The sequence below is a fragment of the Genypterus blacodes genome, unplaced genomic scaffold, assembly GCF_046128005.1.
Source record: "Genypterus blacodes isolate CSIRO-AG114 ecotype Tasmania unplaced genomic scaffold, CSIRO-AGI_Gbla_v1 ptg000143l_1, whole genome shotgun sequence".
Lineage (NCBI taxonomy): Eukaryota > Metazoa > Chordata > Actinopteri > Ophidiiformes > Ophidiidae > Genypterus > Genypterus blacodes.
This window is the reverse complement of record NW_027466945.1, coordinates 1370808-1387500: the sequence shown is the minus strand read 5'-3', so window position 1 is coordinate 1387500 and position 16693 is coordinate 1370808. Positions and strand designations below refer to the sequence as shown.

Genomic DNA, 16693 nt, shown 5'->3' with positions numbered 1-16693 from the left:
GGGGCCGGCCTAAAAATATGCCTGAAGAGACCCGACTGACAGCTGCTTGTGAGGAATCATCTGCCCGTCCCAGAATAGTTTCCTCCGCGCTCCGACTCCACGTCTTCCCAAGAATTCCGATTCTGATCCCAAATTCAACGGGAGAGCGTTTCCTATGGAAGTTTCACCGCAATTCTACAGCCTCTAATGTGGATCATGAAGATGGCTGCATGACCTCCCGCCCACTGCATACATGTGCAAGGGCGGGTGTGTGTGTATGTATCTTTCCAATGTGTGTGTGTGTGTGTGTGTGTGTGTGTGTGGGGGCTAAGAGGTACAAATGACAGATGTGTCAGAAAATCCCTGTTTATTTTTCCTCAAGCGGTCATAGAGTCACAGAGGATGTGCGCCAGTGTGTGTGTGTGTGTGTGTGTGTGTGTGTGTGTGTGTGTGTGTGTGTGTGTGTGTGTGTGTGTGTGTGTGTGTGTGTGTGTGTGAGTGTGAGCGTGTGTGCACAGTGTGTTCCCAGTCCTTGAGTGCAGTAAAGTGCAGATGCGGGATGACAATAGCCTTTATGTTCCTGTAAGATGAGCTGCCACCTGCCACAGTATGTCAATATGTAATTGTGTGTGTGTGTGTGTGTGTGCGTGTCTGTCAACCATGGAAGTAGGAAAGAGCTGGAACATGTACATTACACAGCGCTGACCCGTTTCACTGGCGTTAAAAGCGGCGGTGCGATGGCGTCGTCACATTACAGCATCCGGATCAAATAGAAGCCAACCTGGCAAAAATGATAGTATGTATATTTAGCTTGTTATGGCGTGTTAGAGGACGACTTTACAGGCCTGATTTATAAAGTCAAGATCTGACAGTGTGTACGTCACAATACACCGAGCCCTGACGGTCTGAGCCTCACCTACAATCAAACAACATCAAACACACATGAAAGAGTCATTGTGGTAAAGAAATATACGCACGGAGGCAGAGACAAAGAGGTAGAGAGACAGAGAGACAGAGAGACAGAGAGAGAGAGAGAGAGAGAGAGAGAGAGAGGGGGAGAGAGACGAGAGAGAGATGAAGGAGGGACGGGGGTCTTGTATTTGTTGTGGTCGGCGCGGCAGTAAGAGAGCTGACATCAAAGCGCAGAGGATGGACAGAGATGAGAGGGGAGGAGAGAGTCTGGAAGCCATATGAAACAACAGGAAGAGAGATAGGAGAGAGAGAGAGAGAGAGTGATAGAGAGAGGCAGAGGAAGAGGAAGAGTGACTGACAGCAGTAAATAACGCTGAAACATCAAATCACATCCCGCTCGCACAAATTGCGCAGTCGGTCGTGTTGTGTAACGGTACAGTTTGCTGATCTTTCATTCTCCTTTTTTAAAAGTTGTGTAACACGATAGATTGACATTTAAAGTCAATCTATGCAACAAAAACTTGTTTGCTGTGTCGGTTTTGGTTCTCCAGGAAACCAAACTGGTTCTGAACATGTGATCCCCGTGACACAAAGACAGAAACAAAGGGTTGTCCAAGCTTCCACTCCCTAACTGCACCCTGAATGCATCATCGTCTGTAGATAAATGTAAAGTCGTCCGTCTCGACACAAAGATGTGTAAATGTAGTAAATCAACTCAAGTAAATTCTATGTTATGTTAGGATCTGAACAGTTTAGAGATGATTATGTAAACATGCAAAAAGAGGATTTAGAATTTGTAGATTTCGAAAGATCGCTGACAGTCGCTGGATGCCTTTTGTGTCACGGCGATGAAAACGTACCCACAGTTCATTCCACAGTGACCACTTCCAGAATGCTTTTGTGCTGCGCCACGACTTTGAAAACAACTGTGCACTCTGCAAAACCAACATAACCAATCCTGGTGTAGGTTTACGGTGAGGGTCTACGGACGGGATTGAGACGAAGCCTGAATCTCCCTTGGTACAGCCTGCAACCTAGCAACCAGGCCGTGCCTAAGAGACACACCTGTCCGGGTCCGAACGCCGGCTTTTCCCAGGCGCTGAAGTAACATCATATGATATTCTGATGACTTTCCGTGAACACGCAGGCACCGAGAGACGCAGCCAAAAACAAATAAATAAGTGAAACCGTACGATTGGCTTCCAGGCTCGCAGGGATCAAACGCACGTTGATGTCTAGCAGATCTTGTTTTAGGAAGCAGGATAAGTGAAGGGCAGGTCTGCGTACAGTCAGCCGGAGAGAGAGGAGAGAGAGAGACAGATGGGAACATCTGCGATATGGGAAAACGCCGACAGACACAGCAGCCAAAGGAAACACGTAACGAACGTGCAAAAGGCCAACACACCAGGGAGAGCGAGAGATGTTGTGGTCGCGCTGCTGATGATTACTTCCTTAACCGCACATCGGATGAAGAACAACACTCGCATTCATCAGTCATCTTGTTCGCTCTCTCTACCCCCCCCCCCCTTCACTTTTCCCCTGTGTGCCCTGGATGGACTGGATACACAGAAGCGTGGGAGAAGGCAACGCACACACACGGACACAATCCCAGTCAGATGCTGTTGAATGCCGTTATCCCTCCACCTCTTGGAATGCCGCAGCTCCTTCCCTCTCTTTTTTCTCTCACTTTTCCTTTTCCCCCTCCCCACCCCATCCCTCACTCTCTGTCCTTCCTGACCCCGTCCCTTTGTTTCCAAACATGGGACCGGGTCGACCTCTATAGAACCTAGACCCGGGCCCTCTGGCTGGACTGGCCCTGTGGGAACTGACTTGGGGAGTCTGGCGGCGTAACGACCGACTGAATGGAGGGGAGCGCGGCCGGCCTGAGTGAATAATGACTAGGGGGGAACTGAGTGGAGATGTGTGTGTGTGTGTCAAACAGAACAAGGTGGTGGTGGGAAAACTATAAACAACAATTACTTGAGCCAGACGCGGCCGTGCCTTGTTATTTGTCGTTTTGTGAGAAGAAACACCACTTGAGTCGCTATTAAGCAGTTTAGTTTGAGCCTCATTACCGTCATTACTGCTTATCGCTGTTTATATATCAACGCTGTGATGGTCAGCGTGGAGCCAAGCGCGTCCATCAACAGACACATACAAGCCAAGTGCGGCTCGCGTGTGTCTGTGCGGCCCCCCCGGCGGACACACAGGAGTCCTTGAGAGGCACTCGAGAATGGCAACACACACGATAGCGTGCTGCAGATGAAAGATGCAAAAATGTTCTATAAATATCAAGAGGGATGGCAGGAGGAATGCAGTGTGCTTGTGTGTGTGTGTGTGTGTGTGTGTGTGTGTGTGTGTGTGTGTGCGAGAGAGAGCGGTCATCATCAGGCCAGTTGGAAATGCATCTTATCTGCCCTAGATTGTCTATGATTTTGCTGTGTGTGTGTGTGTGTGTGTGTGTGTGTGTGTGTGTGTGTGTGTGTGTGTGTGTGTGTGTGTGTGTGTGTGTGTGTGTGTGTGTGTGTGTGTCCTGCAGGTAACCGGTGGGCATGAGATATCTGACAGGGAGGCCCGAACTCTCTCCAAATACCAATTAACCTTGACAACTGTTCGACCTACTTTCCACATTAAAATAGAGTGGCTGCTCCCTAATCAACGGCTGCTATATTTGGCAGTGGGGAGTTTGGTGTTTAACATATAGTTAAAGGCACAGTTCAATGAAAAGTCAAAGTCAAAGTCGTGACATGTCAATGGGTGATGTCTTCCTCTAGTTGCCATGGACGCACCTTATGACTGCTCGGTCCAATATGTTAAGACCTTTAACCTGCGGCAGAAACCCAAGCAGGCCCATCTAGACTTTGTCTAAACTCTTGACTCCCAAGTGTCAGGTGTTGCCCTCTGGGGCTTCAGAGAACGACCCCTGACCTCTGCCCTGGTGCCCAGTGTTTCAGAATGAATAGACTTCTAGTGGCAAGGGATACCCCCAGAAACAAACACACACACTCAAAGCAAACCCCACTTGCACATGCCTGTTCAAACTGACCCCCAACCTTCTCTTTGACTACACAGGCTGACATGGAGAAGGACAAGACACACACACGCACACACACTCTCAACGCCCTTCCTTCAATGTCAGTCAGTCCCCAAAGAAGCTCGGGGCCGCTCCTGTTGCCATCCTCTTGGCCCTGACAGGTAATAGGATCCAGCACTGAGCTGAGGTTAGAATAGGTGTCTTGACCCCCACAAGTCATTAGGGCTCAACAATACTAGATGAGTTTTGCTTACATATGAGTGAACGTATGACTAAGATGGGGGAACCTGGGGCTCCAGAGCACCTGGTACGTCCATACCACTCTACATATTGTACAATAGGTTTCACTCACAGGCCCCAATCTAAACAACTTAAGCAGCCGTTTTGTATCACAACAAATTCAAATCTATGACTCAGTTCACAATACATACAAAAGGCAGTTTTCAACATTGAGCCAGGGCGGGGCGTGCGTGCGTGTGTGTGTGTGTGTATTTGTGTGTGTGTGTGTGTACACAAAACACTGGCACAGCCAAGCATAGATCAGTCAGTGTAATCAATCTAAAGGCAGTGCTCCTGTGCACCCTGGCGCTGGCCTTGAGACTACGTGGGAGCTGGCAACTGCTGCGTCACACACCGCATTCCAGTCTACTTCTCTCACACCTTGTTTTCAGCTGTTACCTCCACTTAAGTGACTGACTGGCTGACTGACTGAATGATTAAGTGACTGAACGAAAACAGAATGAACCTTTCGGAGCTCTGAGCCGCACCCAGGATCAAGAGTGAAGCTGGCCCAGATTAGGTGGAGTCAAGTTAGATAAATAATTTCACGCAGCGACTAAGCGCACCATTGTTGAAGTATCCAACAACTGTCACTTAGCATATTGCCCCCGAAAGACAACTTCATGGGAGAATCTGTGTCTGTCTGTGTGTCCGTGTGTCTGGGAACTGTCTGGTTCGGCTAATCGTGTCTCTGCAACCGGTATTGACCCCTGTGTGTGTGAGTCACAGTCATACTGGAGGCTGAGTAGACAAGAGGAAGGACAGTAAAAAGGAAACAAGGGCGATGAATCAGACTTCTTTTGTCATGAGCTTAAACCCTCCACGCTAATGTTCAGTAGAAATTTGGGCTTGTCCTCCTATTCCTACTTTGCAACATATTTTAGAGGCAAATTAGATAAACAAAGGAGGCACAGAAAGAAGCAACAGTGAAATGTGATCTCTGAACTACTTATAAACACACAGGAACCTGTTTAATAGGTCTAACTTTGCGTTGTCAGGCCAAACGAAGCATGTACGTCTCCACACACCGACTCCCTTTAGAGGCCTGGATCAAAATCACAAGCCCGGCCTAAATCCTAATGTAGCTGGCACCCGCCGTCATAGTGTGGAGTCAAAGTCTGAGTTAATAAGTAACAAAACCCACAGGCGGCAAGTTTACAGGACAGGAAAACAAACCATATAACAAAAGCCAGCAAAGGGAAATTGATTTTCCATTCATCAGGGTGTTGACAAAGTTTGTTTACATGCAGAAAAAGTGAGAAATGGAGCAGGAGGAGGTCCCACACCACAGATGGACTGAGGTGTGGAGGGGGGAATCCATCATTTGTGACAGGACTCAACAGCCCTATTAACATAAAGACAAATCCACACAAACACGGCCATGTGTTTGGGAGACAATGGTCACTCCCTCCCTGTGACAGTCACCTTAGACCTGTCAGGCCTCTCTGCACATCAGCCAATATGATGTCACAGCATCAGAGCTCCCAAATGTGCAGAAATCAATCATAGAAAATCATATTTGTCTCGAATTTATGTATAATATGCAATAAACTATGATTTCGTACCCCCTGTGATGTCACTATATTCTTCATTTAACAAACCTAGAGAAACGTATTTGTTCGTGGGGCTCAAATGTCTCAGTATCACCATAATTATTAGTCATATAATTCTCACGCTGCTTTCCTCCTCTTGTAAAACAGGCTGAACAAAGTTTAGACTTACGGATTTTGACTTTCTTGGCCTCCAGCTTGCGGACTTGATCCTGCAGACTCTGCAGTCGTCCCTGGATCCTACAGGACCTCCTGAACGCCATGCCTGCCTCCATCTCGATGCCCAGGAAGATGTCGCTGGCATACCGGGAAAGGTCGGAAAGTTGGTGGATCATGTTGGTCAGAGTGTGACAGCCGACCTCATCCAGGGACGAGAACAGAACTGGCTTTCGTAGTTTGCGCCTGCCGGCTTCTTCCCCCGGTCTCCAGCCATCCCTCGGCGATAACCGACTCACATGCCTCGGCTCAACTGTCCTCTGGTGGAAAGGCATTTTGATTCGGTGCTAATAACTCCAGCGGGACAGAAAACACGCCGCGCGTTCTTCTAAAACTTAAAGCGAAGCAAAGACGCGCAGGCTCTCCGGAGGTGGCATTGTTTGCGGAGCAGCATAATCCTCCAGTCCCGCCATATTTCGGTGAGTCGGTGGTGAACACTGGAAGAGACGTTGTCGCTTCCCAGAGTCTATTCAAATCCCCGCAGACAGCGCGAGCGGCGGCACGGAAACGCCACAATGCACGAGCGGGGAAAAGTAGTGAGAAAACCCGGGGAATACTACAACCACCTGTGGATACTGGAACCGGAGCCAGAAACACAAGTTTACCTGCCACCCTCCCATGGTAGCGGAGCGAGCGGCTGTATGGAAAACCAGGACTGGATTTTCTGAATGGCTTATTCTCTGAATGCTACAGAGCTGGAATGGAACCACCAACAAACAAGTTTGTTTTTTCAGCGCAGAAGTCATAGTATGGCAATAAATAACTTTTAAAAGCTTTTAAAACTAGTTAAGTTCGTTTTCGTTTTCTTTTGTGGTGGACATTCTGTACACATCTTTATATTAAATCTTATAATTAGATATTAAATATATTTGAGGAAAAACACTGCAGCTTTAATAAATCGCAGGTTTCGATGGCATCACTTTTGTATGTTTGTTAATTTAGATGACATCATTGTAAGTTAAGTTTGGATGGCATCACCGTTGTAACAATGATGAATGGATGACATAATTGTTGATAAAGTAGGAATTTATATAGGATATGGATTATATTATAATGCAATATATTTATACTATTATACTGATTGTCGAGGAAATCTCAACCATAAACAGTAAAGTTACACTGTTAACTTTTGCTCCAAGGTAGTATTTTTGTATTTTCACAACTCTAGGTCAGCATATTTCAAGCATGTGTGGCTTCAAATGCACGCCAGCAACCAAGGCAGGTCTATTTCAGCTAAGTTAATGTAAATATCCGTCATATCAATCAGTACAGCAAACTCAAGGGCATATTATTATAAGGGGTATCACATTTTGACACAAACATGACTCATTTGTTGACCTTCATCCCAGGAGGCTGTTTAAGCAACTACAGAAGTGAAACAAACGCCTCTCGAACATTCACAAGACCCCAAATCTCACAACCGAAATCACGACCGTCGCCCTGCTTACGGCCACAATGCCAAAAGTGACATTCTCAAAGCTTTTAAAATACACCCAGGACAACACACACAGACACACAGAGACAGACGCTACCCAACACTTGTATGATTTATCATCCTTGTGTGTACCAGACATGTTTGTCCAGAGCCACAATCCTGCATTCCTACTGCTGCTCTTTAAATTCCAAACTCTCATCAGCTCAGTAATAAAATACACTGGACATATGTTTGGAGGATTCTGTTTGACTTTCTGGTGAACAATTTCCAGTTGTCCCAACGTGTGTCTCTACGCCGTTTCAACTGCGCCCCCTGGTGTCTTAAAATGAACACAGCAGCTTCACAGATGCCTACATACATATGTGACACATGACATCCATTTCACAAGCTCAGTTAACTGGAAATCATCAGATGATTCCTCTTCACTTATGTTTACTGTCCTCCTCCTTTAGTTTTGTAACATCCTGCATTACAAAACACACAGGACGCACATTGAACGATCTGGTAAACATGAGCAACATCCTCGTTTTTTTCCCTCCCTCAGCACAAAATGTGTTGGGAAAGGAAAAACACCAGTGGAAACGTGGAACAAGCCCGACACAGTTCTATTGATTTTAAGCCATCTTCAGTGGCCGCACATGATTAACATTGTCCCATTATCTTATCTATCTACTTAGCAAACCAAACGGGAAGAGGTCTCCCACTAAGTAGCTCTTCAAAGCCGCCTCTCATTTCCCCCCCTTCACCAGCTGTAATGAGTTTGATGTGCAGAGCTTTGAAACACATCAGATACAAATGGAAAAAAAACAAACATAACATCCAATATTAGAGATGAACATAAGTTTAATCAGGATTAAATATATGCCCAAAAAGATCTTCCAACTCATGAGAATCAAACAAGTCAAAACAATACAAAAAGACAAAAAGCTTTTCTGTCAAATCAATAAGTCTGAACATTTCCTACAGGTTTTGGACTTTCATTTGGGTAAAATTGTATACATAGATCTTATTCACCATACTTTACAGTGCATTTATTCTCAAACCCATAAGCCTTCTTCTTCCACATCTAAAATCCCATACATAAATTCATTTATAGAATTATTTACATACAAAGCTTGAACAAGTCAATTCCAGAACCATTTGTTGAGCAGTGAGAAAATTTTTAGGGGGGAGAAAAGAAAGAAAGAAAGTGAATAGACGTCAGAAGTTATGTGATATTTCTCAAAGTTAGAGGCTCGGTTAGGCCGGAAGTAAGAGACAATCTGTAACACGAATCGTTTTGAGAGTCGGAGGCAGGACAGACCTCGTTCTAAAGTTTTGCTGCGCCGATACTCGGATTCTTGGACAATTACTCAACCCCCGGTTCAGATATTCAGCTTATTCAGCCTTGTTGTCTTTTTAAAGTTTGGTTGCATGTTAAACACATAAAAATGTACAAATACAGCTCAATAGTGTGATGAACTGGAACCAGATATCTGACATCCACGGAACAAGAGACAGAAGCCATTCACCAGAAATCATTCAGGAGAGAGAGAGAGAGATTTAAAGACGTTTCATACCGAATTGCGGACGAAAGAACCTCGGCGGTCAGTTTGGGGGACAAATACACAAAACATGCAAATGTGGGATGAATCAAAAACCTGTTACAAAAGAAATTAACTTCTGATAAAGCTTCAGTACGCTTAGATGTCAAACTTGAACGAGGAACCACGAGACCCCTCCAAGACACGAGTTATGGGACTGGGTTATGGATGTCCAGTTTGTTTGTGGTGCAGGGATGTAACAGTGCCATGACCCCCCCCGAAAAAACAAAAGGTGGCAAGTTTCAAACACCGGTCTCTTCACTTCTCAGCTCATTTCCTTGATCGTGATGAGAAACACATCTGAGGAGTTGACGACTGATGGAACAGATGTGAGGGCACGACAGTGAAAAGGAACGGAGAGCTTTGAGACAAACTGAAGTGGTACAAATACAAAAATGATTGAGGGGGGAAAAAAGAAAAAAGGAGAATAAATATTTATTAAATCATGACTTTAAACACAATCTTATTCTCTGAGATGTTTGAGGTTATAAGGCCTGGAGACCATCAGCCATACTTTGAATCTGCATGTTACCGAATACTCGCTGCCCTCAACCCCTCCTGGCTCAATCCAGAGCCCTGCCTAAGCCACACACACACATTTCCTTGCTTGCTTGTCCTTCACAAGTTCCGTCAGTAGACTGGTAGACTGCACCGCCCCCCCAAACACACACACACACACACACACAATACTGTAAAGTACTCCTGCTGCACTTATGATCAAAGGTGATTGCATCAAGCAGCACAGGCGGGAACACATGGCTGCTTCCACCGACAGATTCCCCTCAGATCTGCGTGTATGCACTGTGGGTCGGGAAGAGAAGGCGGGGCTGACTACCGTTTTGCAACTAGAGGGGCGACTACGTTTGTTTACCTGGGAGTTTCTTATGTGTGATCCATTTATATTACCGCTCAACAGGGAACTGGACAGGGAAATTCCATTTATGATAATGAAGAAGAAGAAGCAGCCGTAAGGCCACAGTGGGTAGAGTGGACGGGAGTTAGGGGGTTAAAGGTTAACGGAGAGAGACCTCAGTTGAAAAGTCGTAAAATTCAATATGAGAGCAAAGTCCTACAGTTTGGTCTCTATGGGCGCGCAGCAAGGACAGGTGGTGAACACACTACACAAATACAAACTCCTCCCCCATGGGTTCAGCGTGAGGATAGAGCATGAGTGTATCTTGGGACAAACTTACACACGCACATACAGTATTAGTCCAATCTCCAAAGTAGGGGCTCTAGACGTCTCTTTGTCACCCTCTGGTGGTTTTGTCCAGGATAGATCTAGTATCGCTTTCTTCGTGGCAGAGACACACACGTATGAGCGTATGAACTCCTCGGCTCTCCTCGTGTCTGTGTTCAGGCTTATCTGGTGTAGTAGACTCTGTAGTAAACACTCTTGGAGCGCCAGAGTGAGTAGGAGTTGTCAAACTTGAGCAGGTAGACTCCGCGGCCCGGGTACTGGTGGCTGCCGGCGTACACCTCCTCATGACAGTCCCGCCGGTACACCGGCACAATCTCATCCACCTGTGGCTTGCCTGCCTCCTTCTTGGCTTTCTCCTCTTCGTTGGGAGCTTCGCCTGTGGACATTGGAAAGATACATCAGGTCAAGGAAAGAAAGGAAACACGGTAATGACAAGAATCTATGTAAACTAACACAGCCGTACCAAAGCAATGTAAGGGCTCAGACCATCATAACGCACCAGAATCACTGAATAATGTCACCTTGGCAAATTGGTGTCGATAGGCAACACATAGCAAATAGAAGAATTATGTTCATGACAGCCAGATCTAAACACAGTGGCAGTAGATTCATTACACACACACACACACACACACACACACACACACACACACACACACACACACACACACACACACACACACACACACACACACACACACACACACACACACACACACACACACACACACACACACACACACACACACACACACACACACACACACACACACACACACACACACACACACACACACACACACACACGAGAACTGCCAGCTGTGCAAAATCTAATCACAGAGAAAGATGAATGCATATGCTATAAAGAGTACAAAATACATCTATGTCACCTGACGAAGTCATCAGTCCTGTTATTCCACTACAGTCACTGTGGCAGGCTGCCAGTATCAACAATATAAAAGCCCACACTTTGAAAACAGATACGGGGCAAGAGGACAGTTTGTAGTTGTTTGTAGCTGCAGTCTCATGACATTCAACACACAACCTCAACGCCTCACCTTCCTCCTCCTCCTCGTCGTCACTGGACTCGGACACGTGCACGCTGACCGAAGCGGAGGCCGCGTCCGTCCACTCGAAGAAGACCCCGAAGCCGATGTCATAATAGTCCGTAGCGAACTCCCAAAACAGGTAGGAGCCCTCCTCGTGGGTGGGGACTCGCACGGTCACCACCTCGCCGCGCCCCACCGTGATCACGCTGTCGGCGTCCTGGCGGATCTTCTCCTTGAAGTCCTTGATCTGCGGACGCGTCCACATGGAGGGAGCGGCAATCACCGGAGGAGAGTCTGCATTCACGGACGACAAGTAATATTTCACATTCAGCGCGGAAGTAACAGATAAAATTAACTTGGAAGACATTTAAATAGAAAGTGACCCGTGCAAATACAGGCTGCCAGTATAAAGCACAAGCACACTATGAATGCCAAGCTGGCATGACAAACAGGCAAAGTATTCCATCTGTTCCTGTGAGAGAGTGAGAGTGAGAGTGAGAGAGAGAACACACAGTATACAGCCAACCTGAGCATCACACCTCTACAGCTTGTTGGACATCACATTCTATAAATATGGTGTTATGGCTCATATCTAAAGGCCCTAAGCGTCCTGGTAGGTGCTGTTCTCCCAGGTTGGGAAAGTGAAGCATGATTCATCACTTCAGAGAGCACATAGCCGCCGCTTCACAGTCCAGTGGCGGTGAGCACACAGCTCTCCCCGTCAAAGGCTTGGCGTTGTCCGTATTGATCTCGGGGCTTGTGCGCAGCTGCTTGACAGGACAGACAGCACTGGAGCCGCTCTGTAGAGTGCCTGAGCCGTTGTTAATCCTTCACAATAAAAGCACTTAATGTTGACCGTGGAAGATCTAGCAGGGCAGACATTTCCCAAACTGACTTGTGGCAAACGTGGCGTCCTATCACAACGCTTTTAAAGTCACTGAGCTCTTTATTCTGTCGTCAGTGTTTGTAAATGTAGCTTGCATGGACATGAGCTTGATTTTATGCACCCGTTTGCAATGGATGTGGCTGCAACACCTGAATTTAGGAATTAAGAGGTGTCCACTTCCTTTTGGCAAGTGTAGATGTAGCTACCGACATTTTGATGAACAATCAAAGTCAACTAATTAGACTGTAAAGGTTTCATGACTGTAGACTGGTTGTTTTCTATAAGAGGGTTATGTGTGTGTGTGTGTATGATACATAAAGCAGTGACATGCTGAGAGGAATCCTATCATGTATCACTTGTTCCAGCTCTTCTCTACCCTGGCCTCCAGGTCACATCAGCAAGGACGCAGCAGATACCGATCAGGTTTCTGGTGAGGTACAAAGCTTTGTTTGTGTTGCTTTCTCTCTCCCTCTGTACCAACTTCCTGCATAACAAGGAGTCGCTCAGCTTCTTTCCGGATGACATCAGCAGGCACGTTTTCCAACAGGCATGTTAGTATGAGACGGAAAAACCATTTAGAGACAACTGACCTAGTAGCGGGCCGTTCTCTGAGACCTCCTCTGCCGGTTCGGACTCCGGCTCCCTGTCCATGCTCTCGGAGTACGAGTCTGAGTGGCCCCCGTTGACTGTAGGCCCTTCTTCACCGGCGAGTGGAGGTGCAGCACATAAGGGTCCTGCTGCTGAGATGGTACAATGTTCAGTGGTGGTGAAGTTGCAAGCTTCCATGGTGGCCTGACCCATCGAATTCTCGTGCTGCTGCTTCTGCAAGGTGGCCTAGGGGGAGAGGGAGGGAGACGGTGCTGAATGAAGACGTCATAAAACCAAACCAGGGACACACACCATGGATACCAATACTGCTACATCTACTCAAACAGCAAGTCTGACAGCCCCTACCTGTTGCTGAGCCAGCTGCACCTGGTAGAGCTGCTGCATGTACTGTTGGTAGTGCTGCTCCTGGAGCTGTCGAATGAGACTCAGCTGTTGCTCGGGGCTTTCGGGGTATTGTTGTGCGGCATACTGTTGGAATTGCACTGCTGTTTGGGCATTCAATGCTGCCATTATCTGTTGTCTAGGGGATGGAGAGAGGGGTAGAGTTTAAGTAGATGGAAACAGGAGAAAGAAGGGAGACAATGGTGAACAGTGAAGGGTTGTTCATTAACAGAGGGGAGTAGTGAGTAGAGAAATGGATCCCCAGGGACCAGGATCCGGCCAAAAAGCAGCACTGCAGACGTGCACTAAGCACCAGAGCTGAAAGCATAACATCCCAACATACATCAATACAAGACTCTGAAGGAGGAGAGTGCGATGATCATATAGGTGTCATAATGGAGTTATGGCTGATGGAGTGAGTCCTCATCTCTTCACCACAGCGGCACATAATTCAGGGCCTGGCACACGTGGGGCTCGCACACAAACGTACTTCTGCTGTTCAATTCGTAGCCTCTCCTCCTCTGCCTGCCTCCTTTCCTCTTCCTCCCTCCTTAGTCTCTCCTCCTCCTCAAGTCTTCGCCTCTCCTCTTCCTGCCGTTGTCGCTCCCTCTCTTCTTCCTCCAGCCGCAGCCGCTCCTCCTCCTCTTTCCTGAGAGAGGGCACAGAGAGTACTTGGCGATGAAATAAAATGATGAATAACACGAGAATAGCTTTAACAGCCATTAGTAAACGTATTCTTGTTCTGTGGAAACAAGCTGGCAGTTTCAATAAAACAGTCAACACGTAACCTGTGCACCTCAACTAAACGCTGCTTCACATCTTTGCTGGCTGCATATAGGACACACACACACACAAACACAGAGAGAGCCTGAGTCTGGATTTAGATACTGAGGCAGAGACTTTTCCCTCGGGGGAATTGGAGCCAGACACCTCACCTTTTCCTCTCCTGCTCTTCCCGCTCAATCTTGTGCGATGTGACGTAGGGCGCAAAGAGGGTACAGCACTTATTGAGCAGCTTGACAAACTCCACCATGCCCTCCTCCTTCTCCATGTTTCCTAAGGCTGCCCACTCTTTCCTGCAGACAGAGTTATGTTTGATGAGTGAAGGGAATATTGTGTCTCACTTATCAATTAACATTCTATAAATAAATCCATGGAAAGGAGCTGGAGGAGAACACTTCATTAAATGAGCAGCTGTGTATGTGTGTGTTTCAAAGGTCAAATGCACAGATATAGGGGCTGGGGTTACCTGCGGTCGTTGCCGAGGACATCAAAGAAGCCAACCTCTGGTGAGGCATCTGGATTATAAGGGCCCAGTAAGACCTGTTTGTGCAGAGCCACCAGCCGGAGCTTCTCCTCGTAGGTGGGGTGGAAGGCTTTGCCATCTTTGTCTGAGAAATGCAAAGTGGAAGTAGCATTTTTTGTCTTAATGGGTTGTGGTACATTTGCTTGTTCACAAGATATAGAAAAAGTTCCATTAGCAGCACATTCACAAGGCATTCAAGTCCTTGATCGCAATCACAATCACACTTGGTTGTGTCCTTGGAAGGAGGCAAGCACGGGCACAAAATATGCTTCAATTCAAACAGGAGGACATTCAGAAACAACTTCATCAAAGTGAGACACCTATTCAGGATAAAAACAAGGGGCAAGGAGCAGATATAAATGTAAATCATGAAGATCTAACTGACAAAAACAACAATGTCTGCATCCCTGCTGCACAAACAGGTAACCAAGCCCAAACCTGTTTGCATACTCATGTTAACACGCTCGACAATAAAAGCAACACAGTGGCCTAGGGTGAAGCAAATTAATAATGTTTACAAACTGACCATTGTCTACACCTGCATGTCTGTTATATCTTAATTCTCTATGATTTAAGTAATAGTATGTGCAGACACAAACACGTTAAGGGCGCTGTAATGCCTTTCCCTCTGAACTAAGACCAGTTATACAGTTTATGGCACAAACATAGATCTTTAAAGCTGCAAAGTATGTACGATGTATATGCCAACACAGGTCAACATATTTAGAGGCTGATGCTGTAATCTAGTGTACTAGTTCATATTCTACAAATGAGCTGATTGACTGGGTACTTTTCTCTGACATCCTGATGGAATTTGGAAGGAGTAGCAGCGCGGGAGTTGCTTTGATATCGCACAGAAATGGAAATGGAAAGATCCCAGGAAGTAGTCCAGCACAAATGGAACCCAGGCAAGCATCTTATCGGCTCCAGCTTCAAACATGCCGCAGCAGCAGGGCGTGTTTCTCCCCTACACTCCCTCTGACTGGGCTCTCATTCATTCAGAACGGACCTCTTGGTTAAACGAGTACATAATGGTGCGCCTGACTCATGACAGCTCAAGTTACTCTGCGCAGATTCTGGGAAACCTCAGCTAGAAGGTCCTAGGGTCTCAGGCGAGCCAAGTGAACACAAGCACACCAAAGCACCGTGACAAGAGTCCCGGTCCAGCCGCTGTTTAGCTCAGACGAGTAGCCTGTTAGCAGCGCTGGCTAGTCGTTAGCACGTAGCGGTGACAGGCAGCAGCTAACGTTAGCGTACAAGGCAACGTTAGCTAGCGAGCGAGTTTCCTCGTAATTAAAGCCCCAATTTGGATAATGGCGACTTCTCTCCGTTACCATTTATCATTTAAGACAAATATACACTACCTTTGAAAAATTTTAGAGCCATTCCGTAGAGGTCTAGCAGAGGGAAGCCCCATTTCCCCTCTATAGCAGAGACGGCAGACTCCCCGTCTTCGCCTTCGTCGGCTCCCGGTGTCTCATCCTCGGGGGCTTCGGGTTTGGGCTCCGGCTCGCCGACCTGCCCCTGCTCGCCCTCCGGGTCCGGGCTGAGGGTGAGCCCGTCGATAGAGACTTCGAGCCGGCTAGAAGTGCCACTGTCGAGGTCGCCGCTCTGAACCTCTGTCGCCATCATGTAGACTGTCAGCTGAAGCGGCCACGTACCTACTTCCGTTTCAATTTGGCGGAAGTTCCGGGAGATTTTTCCCCATCCGATGTAAATAATGACGAAGCCATAGCAGAGAGGAGAAACACACGAAGATGAAAGATATCACGAAGAATTAAATAACAACTGCCTGACAAAATAATAAAGAATAAAAGACTGAAACTAACATTGCGCATTGTCTTTCGCTTCCTTCCTCTTAAATTCTTATTCAATTCAAATAAGCTCTAAAGACAAGACAAGTTATGATTCATGTAACATAATTTACAAGATTAAAGTTTAATTACACATTCTTGACACGGTTGAACTCTTTCTTAATGACTCAATGTTTACAATTTCAATCAATTTGTAAGATCTATGCTGTGCAGGGATGGTGACTATTTTAAGATAATTAAGCTTTAAAACGTAAGAACAATTTGGGGTCTTTTGGGGTAATACTACAGCTATTAGTACTACAACTAATAATGATATTAATAGTATTCACAGTTAGCAGTGCTTGTGATTATCTTCCTACACTTTCTTGCTGAGCTCATGAAGGAAAGTAAATCTCCTATATAACATCAAATACACAAAGTCTGGAATCATACAATAAGACAGCTGACATTTTAACATGT

The 16693-nt window shown here is 46.5% G+C and overlaps 2 protein-coding genes across 3 annotated transcripts in view; both read right to left on the bottom strand.

Moving 5' to 3' along the window:
• nhsl1b (NHS-like 1b) overlaps window positions 1-6640 on the bottom strand; it is an 80411-nt gene extending 73771 nt beyond the window's left edge. The window contains exon 1 of one of the 2 annotated variants that reach the window (XM_076165312.1): window positions 5927-6640. In XM_076165312.1, the coding sequence (XP_076021427.1) occupies window positions 5927-6245 (319 nt within the window). In that variant the 5' untranslated portion in view covers window positions 6246-6640. The remainder of the gene's footprint in view (window positions 1-5926) is intronic. The other variant, XM_076165313.1, reaches the window with a different exon arrangement.
• A 3226-nt stretch (window positions 6641-9866) lies between these two features.
• Window positions 9867-16088, bottom strand: acbd3 (acyl-Coenzyme A binding domain containing 3). The gene is made up of 8 exons (XM_076165303.1): window positions 15785-16088; window positions 14364-14505; window positions 14050-14190; window positions 13605-13763; window positions 13079-13253; window positions 12715-12958; window positions 11248-11532; window positions 9867-10565 (listed from the first exon to the last, which is right to left on the bottom strand). The coding sequence occupies exons 1-8, from the start codon at window positions 16050-16052 to the stop codon at window positions 10351-10353; spliced, it is 1629 nt and encodes a 542-aa protein (XP_076021418.1). The 5' UTR covers window positions 16053-16088; the 3' UTR covers window positions 9867-10350.
• Between the last annotated feature and the right edge of the window lie 605 nt (window positions 16089-16693).